The following is a 14,034-nucleotide window of genomic DNA, read 5'->3' as shown; positions in this document are numbered from 1 at the left end:
TGTTGCATATATAACCCTTTGTGGTCTATATGCTATCTAAGTCTCATATGTTGTAGACCATTTGGATCTCTGTCGGCAATTATTGGCATAACTCCTGGTTTTTAGGAGTGACTTCACACGTAGGATAGTCTCCGGACTTCCTTTGGTATACCAACCTTTTACACCCTGTGCTACTGGCATGTGCACTATGTGGTTACAGTCATTTTCATAATATGCTGTGATATTTGCCATAATATGCTGTAACGGTATACACTATAATCATGTGTAGCTTCTAGGCAATTTAACCTTCACATGTGATAGACATATTATAATTTGGCCACACATGAGATAGTGTTATTTGCTACCAAGGGTGCGACTCCTGAATTGTAGGAGCAATATTATACGTGGGAAAGTCTCCGGACCTCCTTAAATGTATTAAAGTATTACTGCTGGCCTGTGTGCCATGTGGTCACAGCTCTTGTCATAATATTGTTGTAATGTTATACACTATCATCATATGTGGTTTCCATGCTATTTAAAGCCTTACATGTGGCAGACATACTACATCACTGCCCCATATGAGATAGTGTTATTGTCTACACAGAATATTTAAGTGCATATATGCATTTGATTGTTTCTATGACTGCGATCTAGTCCTTACATGGATGCAAACCCTGGTGTGGTCCAGGTTTTATAGATTTTTATTAATGCTCACAAGTTTTGTCACCTTCACCCTGAATAAATATGTATTCTTTGCACTTTAAAAACTTGTCTGTTCTCCTTGTTTATGCTTAATCATGAGTTTGTGCTACCCGTGTGGCCCTCAGACACTTAGGACCCCCGGGATTTTCTTGAGCATGGTTTTCTGGTTTTCTGTTTATATAATCATTCCATAACCTGTCTTTTTATTTCTGCATATGAGTGAAATACAACAATGTTTCAACCTCTATGGTCTTTTTCAAGCAATCATACAAACATACAGGTGCAATACTATATCTAAGCAGTAAATGTGTCAATTAACCAACCACCAGAACTAAGGGCCATAATGGCTTGAAACGCGTAATCAGACGGTTCCTTTTAATGGCTCGAAACGCGTAATCAGACGGTTCCTTTTAATGGCTCGAAACACGTAATCAGACGGTTCCTTTTACTGGCTCGAAACGCATAATCAGACGGTTACTTTTGTCCTGTATGTTTGATATGGTTTATTGTATTTTAGAAGACACAACAAAGATCCTTGATTTTATTCTACCTTGGATGTTGGCATGTTTTTTCTCCTGAATCACCAGAATTGAGTACACCCACAATAATTGTCATATTATTCATATTCTGCCTAGACTCCAAATTCACAATGATACGTATTATATACATATTGATGAAAATCTGTGGTGAGAGATAAGGAGCAAATTAAATAAAAAGATCTAATTTAAATCCTGCCATAGAATGTCTGCTGAATTCAGCAGCCATAATGAGTTATTGTGCATGCTCAATCCAAATAAATCAGACATCATGTCCCTTTCTTTATCGTTCCTATGGGAGACCCAGACCATGGGTGTATAGCTACTGCCTCCGGAGGACACACAAAGTACTACACTCAAAACGTGTAGCTCCTCCCTCCTAGCATATACACCCCCTGCTAGCCAGTCCTAGCCAGTTCAATGCTTTGTGTTTCAGGAGGATCACACACACATGCATTCTCTGATTTTGATTTTTGATTTTTCCTTCTGGATCAAAGATTTGGAAGAAAAGCGGGTCCAGCTGGACTCCCGGCATGTCCCTTCTCACCCCACTGTGTCGGCGGTGCTGTTAAGGTTGATTTTCCAAGGCTGGAGCCTTCTCATGCCGCGCTCCTTCACCATCCCATGCTGGGGCTCTGGCTTGAAGTGGGAGCCAACACGGTTCTCACTGCTTTGCAGGAGACCGGTCTCCATCCGCAGCCCTTTTGCAGGATCCTGCTGGACGGAGCTATCACCCCCCAGGAACCTGGCAACCTGCGTCTCACAAGCTAAGTATATGAGACGTTATTACCACAGAAAGTGGTCTTTCCAGGGGTCCTTTATGTTTATTTATTGGGGGAGTGTGTTTTATGTTTGGTGTAAGCGTTTCCGGCCGGTTCTCCAGTTTTCACTGGAGAACTGCGCCGATGGTGCCTGCACGCCGGCCGCATGTTTTACTCTAGGCCCCGGCTTTGCCTGAGGCCTAGTTTTGGTTTCCACTGTCTCTGCATGTCAGTCAGGCAGAGGGACAGTGTGGCTCCGCCCAGCGGCTGCGCAGCACAAGGGAAGGGACACTCCTCACTGAGGAAGGATTCCCTCCCCTGGCTACCTCATTTGCCGCTCTCAGAGTAGGCCCCGCCCCCTCTCCTCGCTCCGGTCGCCATTTTCTCAGCGTTCTCTGTGCCTGCATAGGCACAGAGATTCCACATTGTGACAAGTGGGGACCTGGGCTGAGGGACTAGAGGTCACAGACATGTCTGTTTAAACGATTTGGCAGCCACAACCTCCGGTTTGTGCAGCTGCTTATTTTATCTGTTTATATATGCTGGGGGCCATTCTAGACAGAGCCCCCACCTCTGCAGCATGTCTCACAGAGCGAGGCTGCAGGCTGTTTTTATTATCCACTGCAGGTAGTCTCGTACGGCTGTACCGAGCTCATAACCACTGTGGCCCCTCAGCTTGGAGGCTCATTAGTGGTCCCTCCAGCTGCTCCGGTTTCGGTGGCTGACCCCTGGGGGAATCCTATTTCCAGGGGTCGGCTGTCCCGGCATCTGCTGAGCATGCAGCCCCCTTCTCAGGGCGTTTTCTGCTTCAGCTCGCTCAGCAAAGCTCATAAAGGACTCTCCTTCTGGGCTCAGACCCCGTCCTCCTGACAGGGAGACGTAGGGTCCCCTGTCCTCCCCGTCCCGCAGCTCCGATTACGAGCTGATTCACTGGACGAGGAGGATGTCTCTACCAGGGGCTCGGACGCTACTTTATGTACATTGATCCATCCGTAGGTGACGTAGATGCGAATGATTGGATTGCGTCCATTATACTTGTACTGGACCTCCATCCGCCTGTATCAGGGGAGTATTCCCCGCTGGCAGAAAGGCATCAGTATACCTTTAACAGGACGAGGAGTGTGTTCCTTAACCACTCCAGTTTTCAGCCCGCTGCGTCCAAGCCCACAGCCTGTCCTGCAGACCCCAAAGCGGGGTTCTGCTGCCTGTTTCCCCCTCCCACCAGAGGTGGTCAAGGAGTGTACTCATTCGCCAAGGGTGGCCCCTCCGGTCTCTAGACTTTCAGCCCGGATAGTTGTATCAGTGGCTGACGGCACCTCTATAAGGATCCCACGGTACATTAATTTTGTACTGGACCTCAATCCGCCGGAGTTACCTTACCTAGGAGAACACAACGTGTGTTCCTTAACCACTCCAGTTTTCAGGCCCCTGTGACCAAGCCCAGGGTCCGCTCTGACAGTCGCTTCCCATGAAGCGTGATTCTGAGGACTGTGTTTCCCCTGTCCACCAATGGTGGTCAAAAAGTGGGCTCATTCACCTCAGGTGGCTCAGCCCGGACCGTTATGTCAGTGGCTGATGGCTCCTCACTTAAGGCTTTGCGGTCCGCCCGGTTGTCCTTTTGGCCAAGTCGGTATGGGGGCGGCAGGAGCTTCGTTCTCCTCAGCTTTACAGCAGTGCGGTTTTTTGTACCTTCTCTGCTTCTCTGGAGGAGATGCATTCCCTCACAGGGACTCTATGCCCAAAACGGTTGCCGGAACTTCCAGACTTCAGTCTTTTCATCCTATGCCAGGTCTGCCATGCTGGACACCGCACGGCGGTGGTCTTGGCTGCTTTCCTCGCTATCCGCAGGCTCCTGTGGCTTCGGAAATGGAAGGCAGATGCCTCTATAGAGGTTCCTTGCTGGGCTCCCCTTTGGTGGGACCAGCCTCTTCGGAACCAACTGGATGAAATTAAGGAAGCTCTTGGCGGGGAGAGTTCTTCCTTGCCACAAAGCTAAACCAGGGAACCTGTCCAGGGCAGGAATCAGTTGTGGTTTCCGTTCCTCCATCTGATCGTCCTCTAGCTCGGCCTAGGTTCATAGAACCAAATGGCTCGAAGCTGCGTCTTCAGAAGACCGCAGGAGATGCTGCCACTGAGTCAGCTTCCTCCGAGCTATTTAGCCACGCCAACAACCTCCTTGGTCGGTGGCAGGCTCTCTCCACTTGGCGACGTATGGTTCTAACATGTCTCCGTTCAGTGGGGGCGGGTTTATATCTCCCATGGCTACAGGATGGAATTCTGTCCACCCGCCAAACAGATTTTTTCTGTCAACTCCTCCCGGCTCCAAGGCCGCCACCTTCTCACAGGCCGTGGCATTTCTTGCAGGCCAATGGAGTAATTGTACCGGTTCCCGACTGGGAACGGTTCTGAGATTTTTGCTTAAATCTATTCCTAGTCCCCGAAGAGGGCGGTGCCTTCCGACCTGGATCTTTAGCTTTTCAAGCATGGTCAGGTGTGGCGTTTTCACATGGAGTCTCGGTCTTGTTCCGTGTGCTTTTCACCGGATCAATCAAGAACCCAAGGAGATTCCCTAGCAGCCATCGGCATCAGAGATGCCTATCTGCAGGGGTCAATCGCAGTTTCACACCAGCGTTGACTACGTTCTGCAATCGGAGTGGTCCAATTCGTGGCTCTTCCCTTGGGGTTAGCCACGGCCCCTCGAGTATTCTCATTGGGGCAGCTGTGATTAGGGTCCTGCACCCCTAGGGATTGGCAGTGATCTTTTGCCCTGGACGGCCTTCTTGTCGGGGCTTCATCCAGTGCAGACTCTTAGCACAGTGCTTCGCTCACTCTCGCCACTCTAACCTATTCGGGTGGCTTGTCATCCTGTCCAAGTCCACTCTGACTTCGAACCAGAGGTTCTCAGGGACGCAATTCGAGACTCTGTCGGCACTTGTGAAGCTGCTCTTAGTCGATCAGTAGTCCCTCCGCTGGCGGTCGACGTCGTTCTATCAGACACCAAATACAGGTGCTGGTCAGACGGTGGCGTCAATGGAAGCGATTCCTTGCCCAGTTTCTCCTGCGTCCTCTGAGACTGGATGTTTTCCGCTGTACACGCGAACTCCCTCTTTCCACGGGGTGGTGGCTTCGCCACTGACCAGGGGCTCGTTTCAGTGGTGGCTTCGGCCACTCTGTCTCAGGGACGCTCCTTCCTGGCCCCGTCCCGGGTGATCCTCACCAGGATGCTGGTCTTTCCGCCTTGGGAGCAGTATATCTCCACCGTGGAGCGCAGGGCACTTGGACTCTGTCCGAATCAGCCCTCTGGATCAATGTGCTGGAAATCAGAGCTGTATTTCTAGCTCTCTAAGCCTTCACCATCTGTTGGCGGCTAGGCACATTCGAGTCCAGTCGGACAACGTGACAGCGTTTTCCTACATCAACTTCCAGGGCGGGACACTCAGCCGCCTGGCAATCTTGGCGGCTCAACATTCTTCAGTGGACAAGGGACTCCTAGTCCACCATATCCGCAGCCCACATCCTAGATGTGAAAACTGCGAGGCAGACTATTTCAGCTGTCCAACCGTGGTCCACAATCCTCAGGTTTTGCGGTAGACACACTGGTTCATGTTTGATCCCAGCTTCGTCTCTTTACGTATTTCACCCTCTACCTCTTGTCCAGAGTCCTGCGCAAGATCAGTAAAGGGGGCCGTCGGGTCATTCTCATACTCCAGACTGACCCAGGCAGGCCTGGTTTTCTGACCTGCTCCTTCTGTCCGTTGGGTTGCCATGGCATCTTCCGGACCGTCCAGACCTTTTCTCAAAAGGTCCGTTTTTTTCCGTCAGAATTCTGGATTCTCAGATTGACGGCGTAGCTCTTGAGTCCTGGATCTTGGCGACTTCTGGTATCCTTCCTGAAGTCATCTCCGCTATGACTCGAGCTCCAAAGTGTCCTTTGACCTTTTTGGCCTTGCCGACCCTCCTGTCCCTTCCACAGTCCGGTCTACAGCTAGGACTATCCCTCATTAAGGGACAGGTCTCGGCTCTGTCAGTATGTGCCAGCGGCGTATCGTCCGGCTGGCTCCGGTGCGCTCCTTTTTAAGGGCGCATCTCACATCATTCCGCCTTTCCGGCGGCCTATGGAGCCCTGGGACCTTAATCCGGTCCTCCCGGTTCCCGGAAACCCCCCTTTGCGCCTCTTAGGGAGGTTTCTTTGTTTCATCTTTCACAGAAAGTAGTCTTTCTAGTGGCTATAATTTCCCGCCAGAGAGTTCTGGCTGCACTCTCTCGTAGTCACCCCCTTTTTTGGTCTTTTGCATCAAGACAAGGTGGTCTCCGTCCGACTCCGGACTTTTTTTCCCTAAGGTGGTTATTGCTTCCACCTTATCCGGGGCAATTTTCCTGCCTTCCTTTTGTCCGGCTTCTGTTCATCGCTTTGAGGAAGCGTTGCATATCCTGGATCTGGTGCGGGCGCTCCGGATCTATGTGTCTCGCACCGCCGTTATTAGGCGGTGCACCTCTCTCTGGTGCTGACTGCTAGTCAGCGTAGCGGTCTCTCGGCATCTAAGCCGGCCCTGGTTCGTTGGCTTAGGTCGGCCATTTCCGAGGCCTACAAGTGTACTCAAGTGCCTTCCCCGCTGGGGATCAGAGCACATTTGATCAGACCTGTCGGTGCCTTTTGGGCTTTCAGGCACCAGGCTACGGCTCAGTAGGTCTGTCAGACTGCAGCTCGAATTAGTCTGCATACTTTTTCGAAGCACTACCCAAGGCATGCTCATGCTTTGGCAGACGCGGGCTTGGGCAGACGCATCTTTCCGGCGTCTGTCGCCCATTTGTGAAGTTAGGTTTTGCCTGCTTCTCAGTTGTCTGTTTATTCCCACCCATGGACTGCTTTAGAACGTCCCATGGTCTGGGTCTCCCATAGGAACGATAAAGAAAAAGAGAATTTTGTTACTTACCGTAAATTCTTTTTCTTATAGTTCCGTCATGGGAGACCCAGCACCCTCCCTATTGCCTGTTGGCAGGTTTCTTGTTCCGTGTGTCTTCACCGGCTGTTATTGTTGTAGACAGAGGTTCCGGTTCTTCCGGGTTTTACGCTGTCTCTTCTTGTGGGTGGATGTCCTCCTTCAGCTTTTGCACTAAACTGGCTAGGACTGGCCAGCAGGGGGTGTATATGCTAGGAGGGAGGAGCTACACGTTTTGAGTGTAGTACTTTGTGTGTCCTCCGGAGGCAGTAGCTATACACCCATGGTCTGGGTCTCCCATGACGGAACTATAAGAAAAAGAATTTACGGTAAGTAACAAAATTCTCTTTTTTATCTAGTAATGGTAATTGTAAGGTAATGTGAATTGCTTCCTTTATAGAGGAAGAGAACTTGAAATCTAGTGCCATCTATTTGAGGTAGCAATTCTACTAGACTACGCACCAGCCTTCAGGTCCTTTTCCTCTCTGAAGAGGCAATTTGCATATTTAATTTCCAAGAGAAGCATTGCATGGCTTATAAGTCTCCTCACACTAGCATACCTCCCAACCATCCCGGATACAGCGGGACTATCACGCTTTGCATTGTTTGTCCCGTTGCCACGGGCGGGACGGCCGTCTCCCGGGTTCCGCCCACCCACTCTCTCCCCGCCTCCCTGCTTTTCCCTCCTACCATCCTAACACGTGACGTGGCATAACAGAGAGGAGCGCGCTGCCCGAAACTAGTCTCTGTCTGCTCTGTGCTGCTGCTAAGGTACGTAAACTGAATCTCCCCAGCGCTGATTCCCCTCCCTCCCCCCCCCCACCCCCGGCCGGAGCCTCTCTGTGCGGTCGGCCGGCCGCCTGTCTGTGTGGGCGCCCCCCGCCGCCTGTCTGTGCGGGCGCCCCCCGCCGCCTGTCTGTGCGGGCGCCCCCCGCCGCCTGTCTGTGCGGGCGCCCCCCGCCGCCTGTCTGTGCGGGCGCCCCCCGCCGCCTGTCTGTGCGGGCGCCCCCCGCCGCCTGTCTGTGCGGGCGCCCCCCGCCGCCTGTCTGTGCGGGCGCCCCCCGCCGCCTGTCTGTGCGGGCGCCCCCCGCCGCCTGTCTGTGCGGGCGCCCCCCGCCGCCTGTCTGTGCGGGCGCCGCCCGCCGCCTGTCTGTGCGGGCGCCCCCCGCCGCCTGTCTGTGCGGGCGCCCCCCGCCGCCTGTCTGTGCGGGCGCCCCCCGCCGCCTGTCTGTGCGAGCGCCTCCCGCCGCCTGTCTGTGCGGGCGCCCCCCGCCGCCTGTCTGCGGGCGGCCGGCCGCCTGTCTGTGAAGGCGGGCGGCCGGCCGCCTGTCTGTGAAGGCGACCAGCCGCCTCTCTGTTCGGGCTGCCTCTTTGTGCGGGCGGCCCGTCGCCTGTCTGTGCGGGCGGCCCGTCGCCTGTCTGTGCGGGCGGCCCGTCGCCTGTCTGTGCGGGCGGCCCGTCGCCTGTCTGTGCGGGCGGCCCGTCGCCTGTCTGTGCGGGCGGCCCGTCGCCTGTCTGTGCGGGCGGCCCGTCGCCTGTCTGTGCGGGCGGCCCGTCGCCTGTCTGTGCGGGCGGCCCGTCGCCTGTCTGTGCGGGCGGCCCGTCGCCTGTCTGTGCGGGCGGCCCGTCGCCTGTCTGTGCGGGCGGCCCGTCGCCTGTCTGTGCGGGCGGCCCGTCGCCTGTCTGTGCGGGCGGCCCGTCGCCTGTCTGTGCGGGCGGCCCGTCGCCTGTCTGTGCGGGCGGCCCGTCGCCTGTCTGTGCGGGCGGCCCGTCGCCTGTCTGTGCGGGCGGCCCGCCGCCTCACTGTGCGGGCGACCGGCCGCCTCACTGTGGCTCCCTGCGTCTCCGTGCTGGAGGCCCGCCGGCTCCCTGCGTCTCCGTGCTGGAAGCCCGCCGGCTGCCTGCGTCTCCGTGCTTGGGGCCCGCCGGCTGCCTGCCTCTCCGTGCTGGAGGCCCGCCGGCTGCCTGCCTCTCCGTGCTGGAGGCCCGCCGGCTGCCTGCGTGTCCATGCTGGAGGCCCGCCGGCTGCCTGCGTGTCCATGCTGGAGGCCCGCAGGCTGCCTGCGTGTCCATGCTGGAGGCCCGCCGGCTGCCTGCGTGTCCATGCTGGAGGCCCGCCGGCTGCCTGCGTGTCCATGCTGGAGGCCCGCCGGCTGCCTGCGTGTCCATGCTGGAGGCCCGCCGGCTGCCTGCGTGTCCATGCTGGAGGCCCGCCGGCTGCCTGCGTGTCCATGCTGGAGGCCCGCCGGCTGCCTGCGTGTCCATGCTGGAGGCCCGCCGGCTGCCTGCGTGTCCATGCTGGAGGCCCGCCGGCTGCCTGCGTGTCCCTGCTGGAGGCCCGCCGGCTGCCTGCGTGTCCATGCTGGAGGCCCGCCGGCTGCCTGCGTGTCCATGCTGAATGGGTGTGGATGGGGAGTGGATATGGGCGTGACTGTGAAATGGGTGTGGTTAGGGGGCGTGGCCTAAAAATTTGCCGCAAACTTTGTCCCTCTTCCTTCTTTAAAAGTTGGGAGGTATGCACTAGCATGCCAGGTATGTCACTCTCCACAAGGAGAAACATTTCCCCTTAAATTACAATATATCAATATGCCTGCTCATCACTATTCAAATTGCCTCTTCAGGGAGGAAGGAGACGAAATCTAGTGCGACATATTGGAAGTAGCAATCCTAAAAGTCAAAAGAGGCTCTTTAACGAGCCTTTTCATATGACCTAGGATTTATGCCAGATCAGAGTCTTAATTTGAAGACACGGTCTTTCGGGATGATTGTCCCTTGTCGGTGCAAAGTATGAGGTCTGATCTGGCTTTATGAGAACAAAAAGTGGGGTCTAAGGGGAAAACTTTTCTCCTTGCGGAGACTGACAAACCAATCTGGCTGTCAGTGATGAGGAGTCCAATATTGAATTTTTCATATATCCAGTATATATTCATAGTAAAGACAGTTATTACATTTCTACCTTTTTTATAACTTGACTAACAAAACTCAAAGCTGCATCTATTCTCCCAACTTCAAGTACTTGTATTCTTCTTTATCAAAGGTAAAATCAAGAATAGCTTTTGGCAAACCTTTGGCGGAACAAGGGACTATCTTGGCAGATATTGCCAGATCCAGAGCTGAAATTGATCAGGCGAGATTGTTGGTGCTTAAAGCTGCCCATCTTATGGATACTGTAGGCAATAAGGTAATTTCTTAGAATCAAACTAAGCTTTCTGGTTTCCTAGCTTTGTAGATTGGCAAAATGCGTGTACTTCATAACGGGAATCTACTGCAAGTATTGTATAAGGCTGAGTTTAGCTCTCCATTATGATTTCTGGTTTTCTGTCCTGTTTTGCCATCAGAGCAGAAAACCAGAAATAAACCTGTGACAAACCTTTCACATAACAAGGACCATTAATACCGAACATGACCACTGACTTTCGTTTTACCAAATAGGGATTCTAAAAGGCGCCCCCAACACAGATGTGATCACAGGCTCAATTGATTAATTTTAGTTTCAAAAAATGTTTTATTGAAAATGTTAACTGTTAACCACCAAATAACATAAAATTCAATGCATAACGATTTCCCCACACAGGGGGATCAATGACACAACCAAAAAAAAGGAAAAAAGCGGCGGGGGTGGGGGGTAGCATCTTGCCATTTGGAAAAATGTTTTAATTTTTTAAGTGTTTTAGCCTCAAAGAAAAATTTGCTTCAACTTTAGACACTACTCTATCTTTTCGCCAACACTTTTAGCTTTTTTTTTTTTTTTTTGTACCTAAATGTTGGCATACGTTGTCCTATTTTTAAGTTATGCCCCTTATCCAGCTAAGCCACACCTCCTTCAAGGCTCCACCCTTTCTGCGAGTAGCAAACAGTGTTTTAGACCGATAATTAAAAGGTATAATTAGATGTGTGAAGTTGTATCAAAATGACAAACCACGTGAATTAGTAATCTGTTCCGTTTATTTTATAGTTTCATTCAACTTATTTGTTTTATATCTTTTTCCAGGAAGCTGCTTTGGAAATTGCTTTAATTAAAATGGTCGCCCCAGCTATGGCTCAAAATGTTGTTGACCGAGCAATTCAGGTAAAAAATAACTCTTAGCAATGTGAAATTATATTCTTTGGTCATGACAGTGGGGGACACAAAAGACAATGGATAAAGGCTGCTGTCCCTAGGAGAGGGGCACTAAGCTAAAAGCCTACACACACCATGGCCCTGATTTAGACATTTTTCAGATCTTTCTCAAAAATTCCCTATTTAATCTGTTTGACTCCTTATTCATCTTCTAACACGACATTTAAAACTACTGTTGTTCATTGGATCAGGCTCGCCAATTTGCATTTCATATTCTTTAGACAGAGTTGGACACATGGAGACATCTGTATCGTGTTCAGAGGTCTTAACCCTAAGAGTACCCCTCTTACAGGAAGGTGAAAACGGGATCTTTTTTTGTTACCTGTAAAGCCCTTTTCTTCTTGAGTTAATTGGGAACACTGCTCCGCTTGTTTTTTTGGGCATCTACTGGATGTACCTGGATGAACTTAATTTGTTCATGACTGACCCATCAACCCTTTGTTATTTCGTTCCAAAAGTGTTTTATCGTGTTATATCAACAAAATACGGAAAAGTAGTGATTATCAATATATGTTCTTCCTAACATAGGAGGAAAGTGAACATGGGAGGAAATTGAATTTTTAAATAATCTGATTGCATTATTTGTTCAAAGAATTGCCAATGATATATGATGAAAGTGTTAAATAAATTACTTTTGCAATAGCTGCTTTAGAGATGTAAAACATCCCAGTAGAGCTGCTAATGTGAAGCAGAACCACATTTAAAGGGGTTGTCCACTACTTAGAAAACCCCTTCTCATTGCCCCCTCTTCACCTAAATAAGCCTATACTCCGCTCCGCTGTTGTCACAGTTCCAGCGATGTCTGATGCTCTGTTCCCCGGGCTCACATGACATTATGACCAATCAGCGCCAGCTTGATTCCTCACCCCGCGTTCAGATGTTTGAGCAGGAAGTCAGCACAGTGCTCACATCCTGCTCAAATGTACGAAGGTGGGAAGACAGATGGTAGACATTGATTGGTTGCAGGGCTCGCGTGCCATAATGTCATGTGAGCCCTGGGAACATGGCGTCAGACATCACTGGAACCGCGGCCGCACTGAAGAGAGTATATGCTTGTTTTTATGGTGTCGAACAAGGAGAAGTAGTAGAGGTTGTCCAAGGAGTGAACATCCCCCTTTAAACCATTTGCTGTGACAGCCGAAACGTGTAGTATGTTACTGCAGACACTGGCTATGTATCTCACTAATTTTTAGTCTAAAGCTGGTGTCACACATAACGACAACGACGTCGCTGCAACGTCACCATATTCTGTGACGTAGCAGCGACCTCAACAGCGACGTCGCTGTGTGTGACACATAACAACGATCAGACCCCTGCTGCGAAATCGTTGCTCGCTCCTGAATGTTCCAGGTCATTTTTTGATCGCTGTTATCCCGCTGCGCCATGCTGATAAGCGCTGCATCCTTGTGTTTGACACCACAGCAGCGACCATCGCTACGACGCTGAAAACAGTGATGTAGGACTGAAGGCAGGATAAGGGCATGTTTTTGTGGTCTATTTTGCAACGCCCCTACGACTCCGATTGGTGGTTACAACAGCGTTACTGCGTCGTCCTTTGTTTGATACGGTCACCCAATCAGGCGACGCTGTAGTGATGCTCAATCGGAACAGAGGGGCGTGAAGAAAGGCAACGCAAAGCGCTTGTAGCGATCACCAATAGGAACAGAGGGGCGTGAAAAGAGGCAACGCAAACCATGTCTAGGGGTTAAAACCACGTCTCTATCAAAGTCTGACTCGTCGTGCAGTGATATGTCTGAAACCACACAACGACCGTCGACGTCGCTATGATCGCTGCTCCGTCGCTGCTTTATATAACATGTTTGACAGCTTACTAACCATCATCTATGGTCGCTGCTACGTCACAGAATATGGTGATGTTTCAGCGACGTCGTTGTCGTTATGTGTGACACCAGCTTAATCTAATAAAGAAGACTGCAAACCTGTGAAGCTGGATTATCCTCCATTTGCCTTTTACTCAGACAATGCTAAATGTTCAATTGTTCATTCCCCATACAGTCTACATATTGTCATCAGCATCTATTGTTTACACAAAGAGATGCGCTGCTGACAACAGTTTTAGGATCTCTACAAGGGAACCTGTCTGCTACCAAACAAACATTTACCTTGTGCATTATTTTCTTTGGTTGCATGACTTATTTACCTTTAATTTATTTACCCTCAGGCTTTCGGGGCTGCAGGACTCAGCAATGACTTCCCACTTGCTCAGTTTCATGCCTGGGCACGGGCCTTGCGCTTGGCCGACGGACCTGATGAAGTTCACAGAGCTGCTGTGGCTAAAATAGAACTAAAACATTAGAACCTGTGTTTAATTATTGAATGGAAAAATCTTTTTTTGTCTGGTTAATTTGTAATGAAATCACGACAGTAAGGTTGGGTTGTTTATTACGATACGCAAATGGACAATAATCAGAGAGATTGACTTTTTTGGGGGTATTCTAGTTTGCCTTGTTTATTATACTCATGCAGCATTAAAGGGAACCTGTCATCAGAAATTTCGCCCAAAAGCTAAAAGATTCCCCCTCTGCAGCTCCTGGGCTGCATTCTATAAAGGTCCCTGTTATGATTGTGGCCACTTTCTGACCTAAAAAAAGTGTTTATAAAGTTGTACCTTTTTTGCTTCTGATTCTGTAAATCCGTCACGGGGGCGGGCTGCCTGATGGCCGTTATTCTGGCCCCTGGTCCTGTATGCCGCCCCCATCGCTGATTACAATAATGCTGGACGCCGCCCCCTGCTCCATCCATCGCCGCGCATGCCCAGTGCCCATCTCTCGGGGATGAGCACTGTGCCTAGCGTCACCACTGGTGACGTGCACGCAGGGTTAGGATTAAGATAAAAAAACAAAAAAAAAAACGTTTAATGATGTTCACTACACAGAACACAATGTGTCAATGTTTGTTTGTGTTTTTTTTTTACTGTATTCGCCGGTAATCTGATCTCCGCGTCTCCTCCTGATCGGTGTAGTCCCTGCTCCGCG

At 51.0% G+C, this 14,034-nt stretch overlaps 1 protein-coding gene across 2 annotated transcripts in view; it reads left to right on the top strand.

The window, feature by feature from the left end:
* ACAD10 (acyl-CoA dehydrogenase family member 10) overlaps window positions 1–13,553 on the top strand; it is a 96,683-nt gene extending 83,130 nt beyond the window's left edge. For both annotated transcript variants that reach the window (XM_075323714.1, XM_075323723.1), the window contains exons 19-21: window positions 9,956–10,099; window positions 10,910–10,987; window positions 13,221–13,553. In XM_075323714.1, the coding sequence (XP_075179829.1) occupies window positions 9,956–10,099; window positions 10,910–10,987; window positions 13,221–13,355 (357 nt within the window). In that variant the 3' untranslated portion in view covers window positions 13,356–13,553. The remainder of the gene's footprint in view (window positions 1–9,955; window positions 10,100–10,909; window positions 10,988–13,220) is intronic.
* Window positions 13,554–14,034: the final 481 nt, after the last annotated feature.

This window comes from Anomaloglossus baeobatrachus, chromosome 1, assembly GCF_048569485.1.
Source record: "Anomaloglossus baeobatrachus isolate aAnoBae1 chromosome 1, aAnoBae1.hap1, whole genome shotgun sequence".
Taxonomy (NCBI): Eukaryota; Metazoa; Chordata; class Amphibia; order Anura; family Aromobatidae; genus Anomaloglossus; species Anomaloglossus baeobatrachus.
This window is presented reverse-complemented; position numbering and strand designations above follow the sequence as displayed.